The following is a 13,098-nucleotide window of genomic DNA, read 5'->3' as shown; positions in this document are numbered from 1 at the left end:
TGCAAGGAGGAATGGGAAAAAATTTCAGTCTCTCGATGTGCAAAACTGATAGAGACATACCCCAAGCGACTTACAGCTGTAATCGCAGCAAAAGGTGGCGCTACAAAGTATTAACTTAAGGGGGCTGAATCATTTTACACGCCCAATTTTTCAGTTTTTGATTTGTTAAAAAAGTTTGAAATATCCAATAAATGTCGTTCCACTTCATGATTGTGTCCCACTTGTTGTTGATTCTTCACAAAAAAATACAGTTTTATATCTTTATGTTTGAAGCCTGAAATGTGGCAAAAGGTCGCAAAGTTCAAGGGGGCCGAATACTTTCGCATGGTACTGTACCTACCTACTTACCTATTATACCTACCTCCCTACCTACCTACATACCTACATACCTACTACCTACTGTACCTACCTACCTACCGTACCTACCTACTGCACCTACCTACCAACTTACCTATTGTACCTACCTACCTACCTACCTACATACCTACATACCTACTACCTACTGTACCTACCTACCTACCGTACCTACCTACCTACCTACCTACCTACCTACCTACCTACCTACCTACTAATCTACTGTACCTGCCTGCCTGCCTAAGTACCTACCTACCTACCTACTGTACCTACCTACCTACCTAGCTACCTCCCTCCCTCCCTACCTACCGTACCTACCTACCTACCTACCTACCTACCTACCTACCTACCTACCTACCTACACACCTACTGTACCTACCTACCTACTTACCTACCTACTGTACCTACCTACCTACCTACCTACTTACCTACTGTACCTACCTACCTACCTACCTACTGTAACTACCTACTTACCTATTGTACCTACCTACATACCTACCTACCTACATACCTACTGTACCTACCTACTTAAATACCTACTTACCTACTATACCGACCTACCTACCTACCTACCTACCTACCTACCTACCTACCTACCTACCTACCTACCTACCTACATACCTACTGTACCTACCTACTTACCTACCTACTTACCTACTATACCGACCTACCTACCTACCTACCTACTGTACCTACCTACTTACCTACCTACTTACCTACTATACCGACCTACCTACATACCTACTGTACCGACCTACCTACCTACCTACTTACCTACCTCCTTACGTACCTACCTACCTACTTACCTACCTACCTACCTACCTACCTACCTACCTACCTACCTACAGGTCTTACTTACATCAAAACACTATAGTAAATGCTACAATCGGCAAAATCACTACAGTAATTACTAGAGTACATACTACAGTTTTTTTACTACAGTATTTAACTGTAAATGCTACAGTATACTACAGTCATGTCGGCAAAAACAGTACAGTGAAAACTACAGTAAAGTCTGCAAGGAATACTATAATATTTATACCATATTATAAACTCTGTGGTTCGAGCCCTGAATGCTGATTGGCTGAGAACCGTGGTATATCAGACCGTATGATAAAACATGTCTTTTTAGTGCTCTAACTACGTTGGTAACCAGTTCATAATAGCAATAAGGCACCTCGGGGGTTTGTGATATATGGCCAATATGCCACGGCTACAGACTGTGTCCAGGCACTCTGCGTTGCGTCGTACATAAGAACAGCCCTTAACCGTGGTATATTGGCCATATACCACACCCACATGTGCCTTATTGGTTAAGTATACTATAGTATTTTTTAATGTGGGACACACCCAATGCACCCACCTCCTACCAACACACACATTCTCTAATCCCTCCCCATTACTTCAGTCTATTATCATACCCCTAAGGCTGGTAGTTCATCCCAGAACCATGCCTCAGTATCCCTCTCTCTCACACACACACGCACACACACACACACACACACACACACACACACACACACACACACACACACACACACACACACACACACACACACACACACACACACACACACACACACACACATAAACTCTCTCACACACACCCCACTACATAAGCCAGGTTCTGCCCGGAATACCAAGTAGAGAGACTACAGGGAGGGATAGAAGACCTGCCTTTGTGATGCTGTATGACTGTAGCCAGGCTGAAGACACAGTGCCATGCTGACCCCTGGTGGCAGCTATGGAGAACTGCAACACTAACAGGTTCCAGTCTACAGCAAGAGAGGAGTGTTTCACAAAGAATAGATGTTAGGAAGTGCTTCATTTGTAAATCGGGAGGTGCCGGAAGAAAAAGTGAGCGTGAGGAGGGGGGGAGGTGACCTGGGGGGCTCTGAGGCTTGAAAAAACTAACTTTATAGTAAAGCATTGGATGCATATCATAGCATTTGCGTAGTGGCATAGAGCAGTATAGTAGAAGCACATGCAGAACCCAGCTAGTGGATCTGGGCTGATTCCAGATGAGAGTCGGGGCACTCGGCTGAGAGTCAGACTCGACCGACGTGATGATTCCGGTGTGAGTTATCTGGCCCAAATGTATTGCCACCTGGTGAAATAAAGGTGAAATAAACATAAAAAAAGAGAGCAAAGACAGATACATTCATGACAAAGAAGGCACACGTCTTGACAGAATAGAGGTCGACAAAACCAAAAGAAATCTGTCTTAACTCCCTTTGGGGTAAATTTTCCCAGAGAAGTAATATGCTAACAACGTAGATCATTAAAGATCTCAAAGAATTTATGGAATTAGTTTTTTCAGACCAATATGAAATTTCACATTTTTTATTCTTGAGTCAAGACATAGCCTTGGTGCAATGGAGACGTAACAAGAAGGTGGTTCTACCCACGGGTAATGTAAACTAGACCTAACAAGAAGGTGGTTCTACCCACGGGTAATGTAAACTAGACGTAACAAGAAGGTGGTTCTACCTACGGGTAATGTAAACTAGACGTAACAAGAAGTGGGTTCTACCTACGGGTAATGTAAACTAGACGTAACAAGAAGGTGGTTCTACCCACAGGTAATGTAAACTAGACCTAACAAGAAGTGGGTTCTACCTACGGGTAATGTAAACTAGACGTAACAAGAAGGTGGTTCTACCCACGGGTAATGTAAACTAGACCTAACAATCAGGTGGTTCTACCCATGGGTAATGTAAACTAGACGTAACAAGAAGGTGGTTCTACCCACGGGTAATGTAAACTAGACGTAACAAGAAGGTGGTTCTATCCACGGGTAATGTAAACTAGACCTAACAAGAAGGTGGTTCTACCCACGGGTAATGTAAACTAGACGTAACAAGAAGGTGGTTCTACCCACGGGTAATGTAAACTAGACGTAACAAGAAGGTGGTTCTACCCATGGGTAATGTAAACTAGACCTAACAAGGTGGTTCTACCCACGGATAATGTAAACTAGACATAACAAGAAGGTGGTTCTACCCACGGGTAATGTAAACTAGACCTAACAAGAGGGTGGTTCTACCTATGGGTAATGTAAACTAGACGTAACAAGAAGGTAGTTCTACCCACGGGTAATGTAAACTAGACCTAACAAGAAGGTGGTTCTACCCACGGTTAATGTAAACTAGACGTAACAAGAAGGTGGTTCTACCCACGGGTAATGTAAACTAGACGTAACAAGGTGGTTCTACCCACGGGTAATGTAAACTAGACCTAACAAGAAGGTGGTTCTACCCACGGGTAATGTAAACTAGACCTAACAAGAAGGTGATTCTACCCACGGGTAATGTAAACTAGCCGTAACAAGAAGGTGGTTCTACCCACGGGTAATGTAAACTAGACCTAACAAGAAGGTGGTTCTACCCATGGGTAATGTAAACTAGACCTAACAAGAAGTGTGTTCTACCTACGGGTAATGTAAACTAGACGTAACAAGAAGGTGGTTCTACCCACGGGTAATGTAAACTAGACGTAACAAGAAGGTGGTTCTACCCATGGGTAATGTAAACTAGACCTAACAAGGTGGTTCTACCCACGGGTAATGTAAACTAGACGTAACAAGACGGTGGTTCTACCCACGGGTAATGTAAACTAGACGTAACAAGAAGGTGGTTCTACCCACGGGTAATGTAAACTAGCTGTACCAAGAAGGTGGTTCTACCCACGGGTAATCTAACTAGACCTAACAAGAAGGTGGTTCTACCCACGGGTAATGTAAACTAGACGTAACAAGAAGGTGGTTCTACCTACGGGTAATGTAAACTAGACCTAACAAGAAGGTGGTTCTAACCATGGGTAATGTAAACTAGACGTAACAAGAAGGTCGTTCTACCCACGGGTAATGTAAACTAGACCTAACAAGAAGGTTGTTCTACCCACATACTGGATATACTGAACACTCAACACCATATGTATTGAGGATACACTGAACACTCAACACCATATGTATTGAGGATATACTGAACACTCAACACTCAACAGCATATGTATTGAGGATATACTGAACACTCAACACCATCTGTATTGAGGATATACTGAACACTCAACACTGAACACCATATGTATTGAGGATATACTGAACACTCAACACTCAACACCGTATGTATTTGGACAGTGAAGCTAAAATGTACAATTTGACTCTAAACTCCAGAATTTTGAATTTGAGATCAAATGTTTCATATGAGGCGATAGTACAGTTCACCTTTCCACAATTTAGAAAGGAAATCACTTTATATATATATATATAGTCTCCACAATTTGAAGAAGCCTTAAGTATTTGGACAAATTTACTTAAAGTGTATTAAAGTTATAGTAAATTAAACCTTTTATTTAAATACTAAATTCTAGAGTATAGATTCAAATTTCACATTTTATCTTCCCTCTCCAAATACATATGGTTTTGGCTGTACCTTGGTATTGGTCGTTACAGTGCCTTGCAAAAGTAGTCAGACCCCTTGGAAACGCCTTTGACAGTGATTACAGCTGTGAGTCTTCTTGGGTGAGTCTTTTAGAGTAATTACAACTGTGAGTCTTCTTGGGTAAGTCTTTTAGAGTAATTACAGCTGTGAGTCTTCTTGGGTAAGTCTTTTAGAGTCATTACAGCTGTGAGTCTTCTTGGGTAAGTCTTTTAGAGTAATTACAGCTGTGAGTCTTCTTGGGTGAGTCGATGTGTCTGGGTGGTTTAATACATAATCCACACCATAATTATTAACTTGACCATGCTGAAAGAGATATGCAATGTCTGATTGGTTATTGTGACCCATCTACCAATCACTGCCCTTCAATGTCTGATTGGTTATTGTGACCCATCTACCAATCACTGCCCTTCAATGTCTGATTGGTTATTGTGACCCATCTACCAATCACTGCCCTTCAATGTCTGATTGGTTATTGTGACCCATCTACCAATCACTGCCCTTCTTTATGAGGCTTTCCAAAAGCTCCCTGGTCTTTGTTGCTTGAAATTCAATACCTGACTGAGGGACCTTCCAGATGTTCTATGTATGGGGTACAGAGGTATGGGTAGTTATTCAAAAATAATTGAGTCCATATAACATATTATGTGATTTGTTAAGCCACATTTAACTTGTGAACTCATTTAGACATGCCTTTATAAAAAATCTAAACGTTCTTCCACTTTGACATTAGAGTACAACATTTTGAGTTGCTTGTTGACAGAAAAAATATAAATTAAATCAATTTCAATCGACCGTTGCAACGCAATAAAATGTGGCGAAATCCAAGGGGTATGAATACTTTTGCAAGGTACTTTATGTAGTTGAAATATTATATTTGAGAGGAGAAGAAGGCGCTTGACCAACGTCAGATTAGGTTTAACCCAAAATCATAAAACCCTCTGAAAGGAACAGGTGCAACCCTTGCTCACGATTACATACTGAATTATTTATTTTCTATTCCTGCTTAAAAACATGACATTCCTTTTTATGTTTTCTTTCTTGTCTTACAGTGGCAAGAAATGGGACGATGACTGGATCAAGGCCGAGGACCGCGTTTCTCCAGTTTAACCTACTTTATGCACTAATGTCCTCTCCCTTCACAGGTATCCCTGTCAGTCATAAATGGTTGGTCAAATTCACCCTGATTTACCACTGAAACATTCATGGGCGTCACCATGCCAACCATTTGATCTCAATCAGGTTCATGAGAATATGCATTCAGATGTTCTTCATATAAAGGAAGCTACAACACACCTTATCAGTCAGAGTTGAACTAACCAATAAGAATGCTTGAACATTAACTCCACATTTCTTTAGAGGCAAGTGGAAACATAACCAACCCTGTTACACATTCAGATGTTCTTCATATAAAGGGAGCTACAAACGTATTGCAACAGTGACACATTTGTTGTTGTTTTGGATCTGTACTCCAGAACTTTGTATTTGAAATAATACAATGACTATGAGGTTAAAGGTCAGACTATCAGCTTTAAATGATACAATGACTATGAGGTTAAAGGTCAGACTATCAGCTTTAAATTATACAATGACCTATATATATATATATACAGTGCCTTGCGAAAGTATTCGGCCCCCTTGAACTTTGCGACCTTTTGCCACATTTCAGGCTTCAAACATAAAGATATAAAACTGTATTTTTTTGTGAAGAATCAACAATAAGTGGGACACAATCATGAAGTGGAACGACATTTATTGGATATTTCAAACTTTTTGAACAAATCAAAAACTGAAAAATTGGGCGTGCAAAATTATTCAGCCCCTTTACTTTCAGTGCAGCAAACTCTCTCCAGAAGTTCAGTGAGGATCTCTGAATGATCCAATGTTGACCTAAATGACTAATGATGATAAATACAATCCACCTGTGTGTAATCAAGTCTCCGTATAAATGCACCTGCACTGTGATAGTCTCAGAGGTCCGTTAAAAGCGCAGAGAGCATCATGAAGAACAAGGAACACACCAGGCAGGTCCGAGATACTGTTGTGAAGAAGTTTAAAGCCGGATTTGGATACAAAAAGATTTCCCAAGCTTTAAACATCCCAAGGAGCACTGTGCAAGCGATAATATTGAAATGGAAGGAGTATCAGACCACTGCAAATCTACCAAGACCTGGCCGTCCCTCTAAACTTTCAGCTCATACAAGGAGAAGACTGATCAGAGATGCAGCCAAGAGGCCCATGATCACTCTGGATGAACTGCAGAGATCTACAGCTGAGGTGGGAGACTCTGTCCATAGGACAACAATCAGTCGTATACTGCACAAATCTGGCCTTTATGGAAGAGTGGCAAGAAGAAAGCCATTTCTTAAAGATATCCATAAAAACTGTTGTTTAAAGTTTGCCACAAGCCACCTGGGAGACACACCAAACATGTGGAAGAAGGTGCTCTGGTCAGATGAAACCAAAATTGAACTTTTTGGCAACAATGCAAAACGTTATGTTTGGCGTAAAAGCAACACAGCTGAACACACCATCCCCACTGTCAAACATGGTGGTGGCAGCATCATGGTTTGGGCCTGCTTTTCTTCAGCAGGGACAGGGAAGATGGTTAAAATTGATGGGAAGATGGATGGAGCCAAATACAGGACCATTCTGGAAGAAAACCTGATGGAGTCTGCAAAAGACCTGAGACTGGGACTGAGATTTGTCTTCCAACAAGACAATGATCCAAAACATAAAGCAAAATCTACAATGGAATGGTTCAAAAATAAACCTATCCAGGTGTTAGAATGGCCAAGTCAAAGTCCAGACCTGAATCCAATCGAGAATCTGTGGAAAGAACTGAAAACTGCTGTTCACAAATGCTCTCCATCCAACCTCACCGAGCTCGAGCTGTTTTGCAAGGAGGAATGGGAAAAAATTTCAGTCTCTCGATGTGCAAAACTGATAGAGACATACCCCAAGCGACTTACAGCTGTAATCGCAGCAAAAGGTGGCGCTACAAAGTATTAACTTAAGGGGGCTGAATCATTTTACACGCCCAATTTTTCAGTTTTTGATTTGTTAAAAAAGTTTGAAATATCCAATAAATGTCGTTCCACTTCATGATTGTGTCCCACTTGTTGTTGATTCTTCACAAAAAAATACAGTTTTATATCTTTATGTTTGAAGCCTGAAATGTGGCAAAAGGTCGCAAAGTTCAAGGGGGCCGAATACTTTCGCAAGGCACTGTATATATAGGCCTACCCCTGATATAGGCCTACCCCTGATATAGGCCTACCCCTGATAAAGGCCTACCCCTGATATAGGCCTACCCCTGATAAAGACCTACACCTGAAATAGGCCTACCCCTGATATAGGCCTACCCCTGATATAGGCCTACCCCTGATATAGGCCTACCCCTGATATAGGCCTACCCCTGAGATAGGCCTACCCCTGATATAGGCCTACCCCTGATATAGGCCTACCCCTGATATAGGCCTACCCCTGAGATAGGCCTACCCCTGATATAGGCCTATCCCTGAGTCACACTGACCTGCAGCATGTTTAGTGCATAGAGGCAGACCGTCTATCTGCTTGGTTTCTAGGCTAGTTTTCCACGGATAATATTTAATGAAGGTGAAAGCCAAATAATTTCACAACTTCTTTTTTTGAATAGGCAGTGTGAATTAATGTTCATCATTGTTGCTTATCAGGAATATGATGTGCCGAGGACCATGGCAATAGAGGTGTGGTTATAAGGCCTTGTGGGTAATGGGTATCGGGGTTGAAAGGCCACATATATACTGTTGAATGGCTATTTCTGAACTTCTAGAAGCATCAATATCGATGTAACAATGTTAAAATAAGCATTTCTATACATACACTTGTTTTTCTGCCATGAACCTTTATACACCCCTAGGAAACCTTTGTAAGAGGTCAACTCGGGTCATAGAGTCCCCCCAAAATATATTTTTGTTGTTTTTGTAGCTTAGTTTTATGGCTTGGCACAAATAATCCTATGCATGAATTAAACATAATTCTGCAATCCCCCTGGTGGCCATGGGGTGCTCAGTAGCACCACCAACAGTTGGCTTTTCCCCCAAACGTTGATGATTTTTATAAAATCAAGAATATTTGACATGAAGGTTTAGTAAGGGGTCCTTATTAAATCAAAAGAACACATGTCAAATTGAAATAGTTACGACGAAAAACACCTTTCAAAAAGTGCACTACTTCAGACATTGAATTGGCATGTGCTGATGCAGTGCAGCGTGATGTATGTCCTAATGAATGTACACATCATTCTACACATCAATTAGAATGATACTAGCGAAAATATTGATTTTTAAAAAACGGTTAGGGTTAGTAAAAAAAACTACAAAATGGCGTCACATTTGTAGTTCACAACTTTTCCGGTTTCTGTAACAAGATTTTATCTGTTACATCAATTATTTAATAGAATCCGACAATGTTTACGACATTCAAATGAAAGTAATATTGCGCAAGAATCATTTATGAATAGTTTAAAAATGTTTAAAAATGTAATCAGAAACGAAGTCTATTACGTTACGGGCATTGCGACGCACAAAACCAAAACAAGCCGACTGAACGACCAAACCGACGATGTCAGACCTGCCTGCATAACTTTCATTTATTTCATATAATTTTAGTAATAATACGGTGTTGCTAATAGTATCGATAAGAGTATGTCACTTGCAACCGGCCTGTTCAGGATGGGACAAACCCAATTTCAATTGGAACATTTTCACGTTTGTAGCTTAACACACAAGGGCTATGCATTATTCTTCCCAGAAGATGTCATGGGTCATAATTGGGTCAGAATAATAAAATACAATAATCACTTCAATCATTCTGTGTCCATACTTTTGATGATTCATGCGAGTGCCTGTAGATTCTAGGCAACATTTTTCAACTAACCGGTTTCATCTGCAGCTGATGGGAGTCAGTTCTTGTACAAGTAAAGTAGTCCTCTGGAAAACTACTTGAGAGTCTAGAAGTAACGGGTCAAAGTACTCAAAGTACTAGTTCAGCATGTGTACATCTCATTCATACATAAGGAATCGTTGACTTAAAATAGGGTGACCAGACGTCCCAGTTTTCCGTGGCCTGTCCCCGGCTGGAGATGTCCCCGTTTTTAATTGTGCGTTAAAAACTGCAAAGTGAAATAATATTTTACGTGGCAAGAAAGACCGGGCATCAGAGTCAACCGGTTGACGTCTCAATCTTGTTGTGCTTGTTTTGTCCAGCAGAGGGGGCCGCTCGCGACAGCAGCTTCATTCACTCTTCTTCTTCTACTAACTACTTGCTCGCGCCAGTTTTAGATGAAACTGCTGTGGAAAACTCAACCGGAAGTGTCAAGTGAATCCATAACATCACCACAAACATCTTTTCAAGCCAGGTAAGTTACACTCGTTTGAGATACTAGCTAATGATGTTCTTTCACAACTTATTTTATAGATAGATGCTCTGCGTTATATGGTTTTAAATAGGTTATGCTAGCTAACATTAGCTATGTCGACTAAGTTATCTAGCTCAGTTAGCCAGCTGCTGTCATGGTAACGAGGTTAAAAAACGTTCACATGTAAACATTCAGTGGACGGACTATTTTGAAAATATGATTATATGAAATTAATGCACAATTAATTATGAGAATATGTATTTGTATGTTACAATTGATAACACAAATACCAACTTTGGAGGACTGAATAGGCTGGGGAGGGTCAATGTCCATACCAACCTTGGAGGACTGAATAGGCTGGGGAGGGTCAATGTCCATACCAACCTTGGAGGACTGAATAGGCTGGGGAGGGTCAATGTCCATACCAACCTTGGAGGACTGAATAGGCTGGGGAGGGTCAATGTCCATACCAACCTTGGAGGACTGAATAGGCTGGGGAGGGTCAATATCCATACCAACCTTGGAGGACTGAATAAGCTGGGGAGGGTCAATGTCCATACCAAAGTTAAAAATGCTCTGCAGCGGGAGGTGATTGGCTTAGGTTGTCCTGCCCACATGTTTCATAACATGGCCAGAACAGCTTTGGATATGATTCCCTTTGATGTTGAGTACCTGCTCACAAAGATATTTTCATATGTTCACCTTCAGAGTAGAAAGACTGAAGAGCTTTTGTGAGTTTGTTGGACTTCTGAGAGAGCTAGTTTGTTGGACTTCTGAGAGAGCTAGTTTGTTGGACTTCTGAGAGAGCTAGTTTGTTGGACTTCTGAGAGAGCTAGTTTGTAGGATTTCTGAGAGAGCTAGTATGTTGGACTTCTGAGAGAGCTAGTTTGTGGTACTTCTGAGAGAGCTAGTTTGTGGGACTTCTGAGAGAGCTAGTATGTTGGACTTCTGAGAGAGCTAGAGGGAAATGGTGCAATGTCTAGAGAGCTTTCTCAAAACCTCCCAATCGTTCTTCACTGCGGCTGTGAACTACTTGCAGGCATTGGGAAAGCACACAGATAATCTAAAAGATGTACTTTGTATCCTTTTAAAAAGGCAACCTCAGCGTGAAGAGATCCAGAAGGCAGCAGCCACACTGCAGGAAAAATGCCACCATGTGACCATCAATGAGGATGCATTGTTTGACGAGGTTACTGGCCTGCAAGAGTTCCTAAAGGGGGAGGGATCGCTTGAAGAATGGAAAACATTGGAGACACCGCTTAGTCAGAGATGGAGTTACCCACTTCAAAGAGAACCACATCCCACACACTAACCTGGCTAGATTAGCGTCTGTTGTCTTGTGTTTACCTGGAAGTAATAGACCCGTCGAGAGAGTGTTCTCCCAAATGAATGATATATGGACAAGAAATAGCAAGAAAAGCAGCAAGAAATAGGTTCACTGTTCTTGCCATCAAGGCCATGCTTATTGTAAAGACAAACTTCAACCTCCCCTGCCAGGAGTTCATGGAGAAGCTGGCCAAAGACAGAGCAATCCTGAAGAAGATACATTGTTCTGAGAAATATACAGATTAGGTTGGAATAAGTGGTAACTACATAATCTCATCAGTTTTATTTCTTCATTATGTTGTTAAGTATTTCACATAGACTATTGTCTGTTTTTTAAAGGTCACATGTTCTCTTCTGCTCTTATTCTACCCAGACTAGCAGGACCACTGATTGGCTGTTCAGATCAGGTCTACCCAGACTAGCAGGACCACTGAATGTCTGTTCAGATCAGTTCTACCGAGTCTAGCAGGACCACTGATTGGCTGTTCAGATCAGTTCTACCCAGTCTAGCAGGACCACTGAATGTCTGTTCAGATCAGTTCTACCCAGTCTAGCAGGACCACTGAATGTCTGTTCAGATCAGTTCTACCCAGACTAGCAGGACCACTGAATGTCTGTTCAGATCAGTTCTACCCAGTCTAGCAGGACCACTGAATGTCTGTTCAGATCAGTTCTACCCAGTCTAGCAGGACCACTGAATGTCTGTTCAGATCAGTTCTACCCAGTCTAGCAGGACCACTGAATGTCTGTTCAGATCAGTTCTACCCAGTCTAGCAGGACCACTGAATGTCTGTTCAGATCAGTTCTACCCAGACTAGCAGGACCACTGAATGGCTGTTCAGATCAGTTCTACCCAGACTAGCAGGACCACTGAATGGCTGTTCAGATCAGTTCTACCCAGTCTAGCAGGACCACTGAATGTCTGTTCAGATCAGTTCTACCCAGACTAGCAGGACCACTGAATGTCTGTTCAGATCAGTTCTACCCAGTCTAGCAGGACCACTGAATGGCTGTTCAGATCAGTTCTACCCAGTCTAGCAGGACCACTGAATGTCTGTTCAGATCAGTTCTACCCAGACTAGCAGGACCACTGAATGTCTGTTCAGATCAGTTCTACCCAGACTAGCAGGACCACTGAATGTCTGTTCAGATCAGTTCTACCCAGTCTAGCAGGACCACTGAATGTCTGTTCAGATCAGTTCTACCCAGTCTAGCAGGACCACTGAATGTCTGTTCAGATCAGTTCTACCCAGTCTAGCAGGACCACTGAATGTCTGTTCAGATCAGTTCTACCCAGACTAGCAGGACCACTGAATGTCTGTTCAGATCAGTTCTACCCAGACTAGCAGGACCACTGAATGTCTGTTCAGATCAGTTCTACCCAGTCTAGCAGGACCACTGAATGTCTGTTCAGATCAGTTCTACCCAGACTAGCAGGACCACTGGATGTCTGTTCAGATCAGTTCTACCCAGTCTAGCAGGACCACTGAATGGCTGTTCAGATCAGTTCTACCCAGTCTAGCAGGACCACTGAATGGCTGTTCAGATCAGTTCTACCCAGTCTAGCAGGACCACTGA

At 41.9% G+C, this 13,098-nt stretch overlaps 1 protein-coding gene across 1 annotated transcript in view; it reads right to left on the bottom strand.

Annotated features, from left to right (window-relative positions):
* The window catches only part of LOC139417001 (low affinity immunoglobulin gamma Fc region receptor III-like), a gene marked incomplete at its 3' end in the record, with an annotated part of 76,870 nt that extends 66,118 nt beyond the window's left edge, over positions 1 to 10,752 (bottom strand). Inside the window, exon 1 of the mRNA XM_071166233.1 lies at positions 10,485 to 10,752. Within this exon, the coding sequence (XP_071022334.1) occupies positions 10,485 to 10,752 (268 nt within the window). The remainder of the gene's footprint in view (positions 1 to 10,484) is intronic.
* Between the last annotated feature and the right edge of the window lie 2,346 nt (positions 10,753 to 13,098).

Source organism: Oncorhynchus clarkii, chromosome 9 (genome assembly GCF_045791955.1).
Source record: "Oncorhynchus clarkii lewisi isolate Uvic-CL-2024 chromosome 9, UVic_Ocla_1.0, whole genome shotgun sequence".
NCBI classification, from domain to species: domain Eukaryota; kingdom Metazoa; phylum Chordata; class Actinopteri; order Salmoniformes; family Salmonidae; genus Oncorhynchus; species Oncorhynchus clarkii.
Note: the sequence above shows the minus strand (reverse complement) of the source record. Positions and strands in the feature narration are given on the sequence as shown.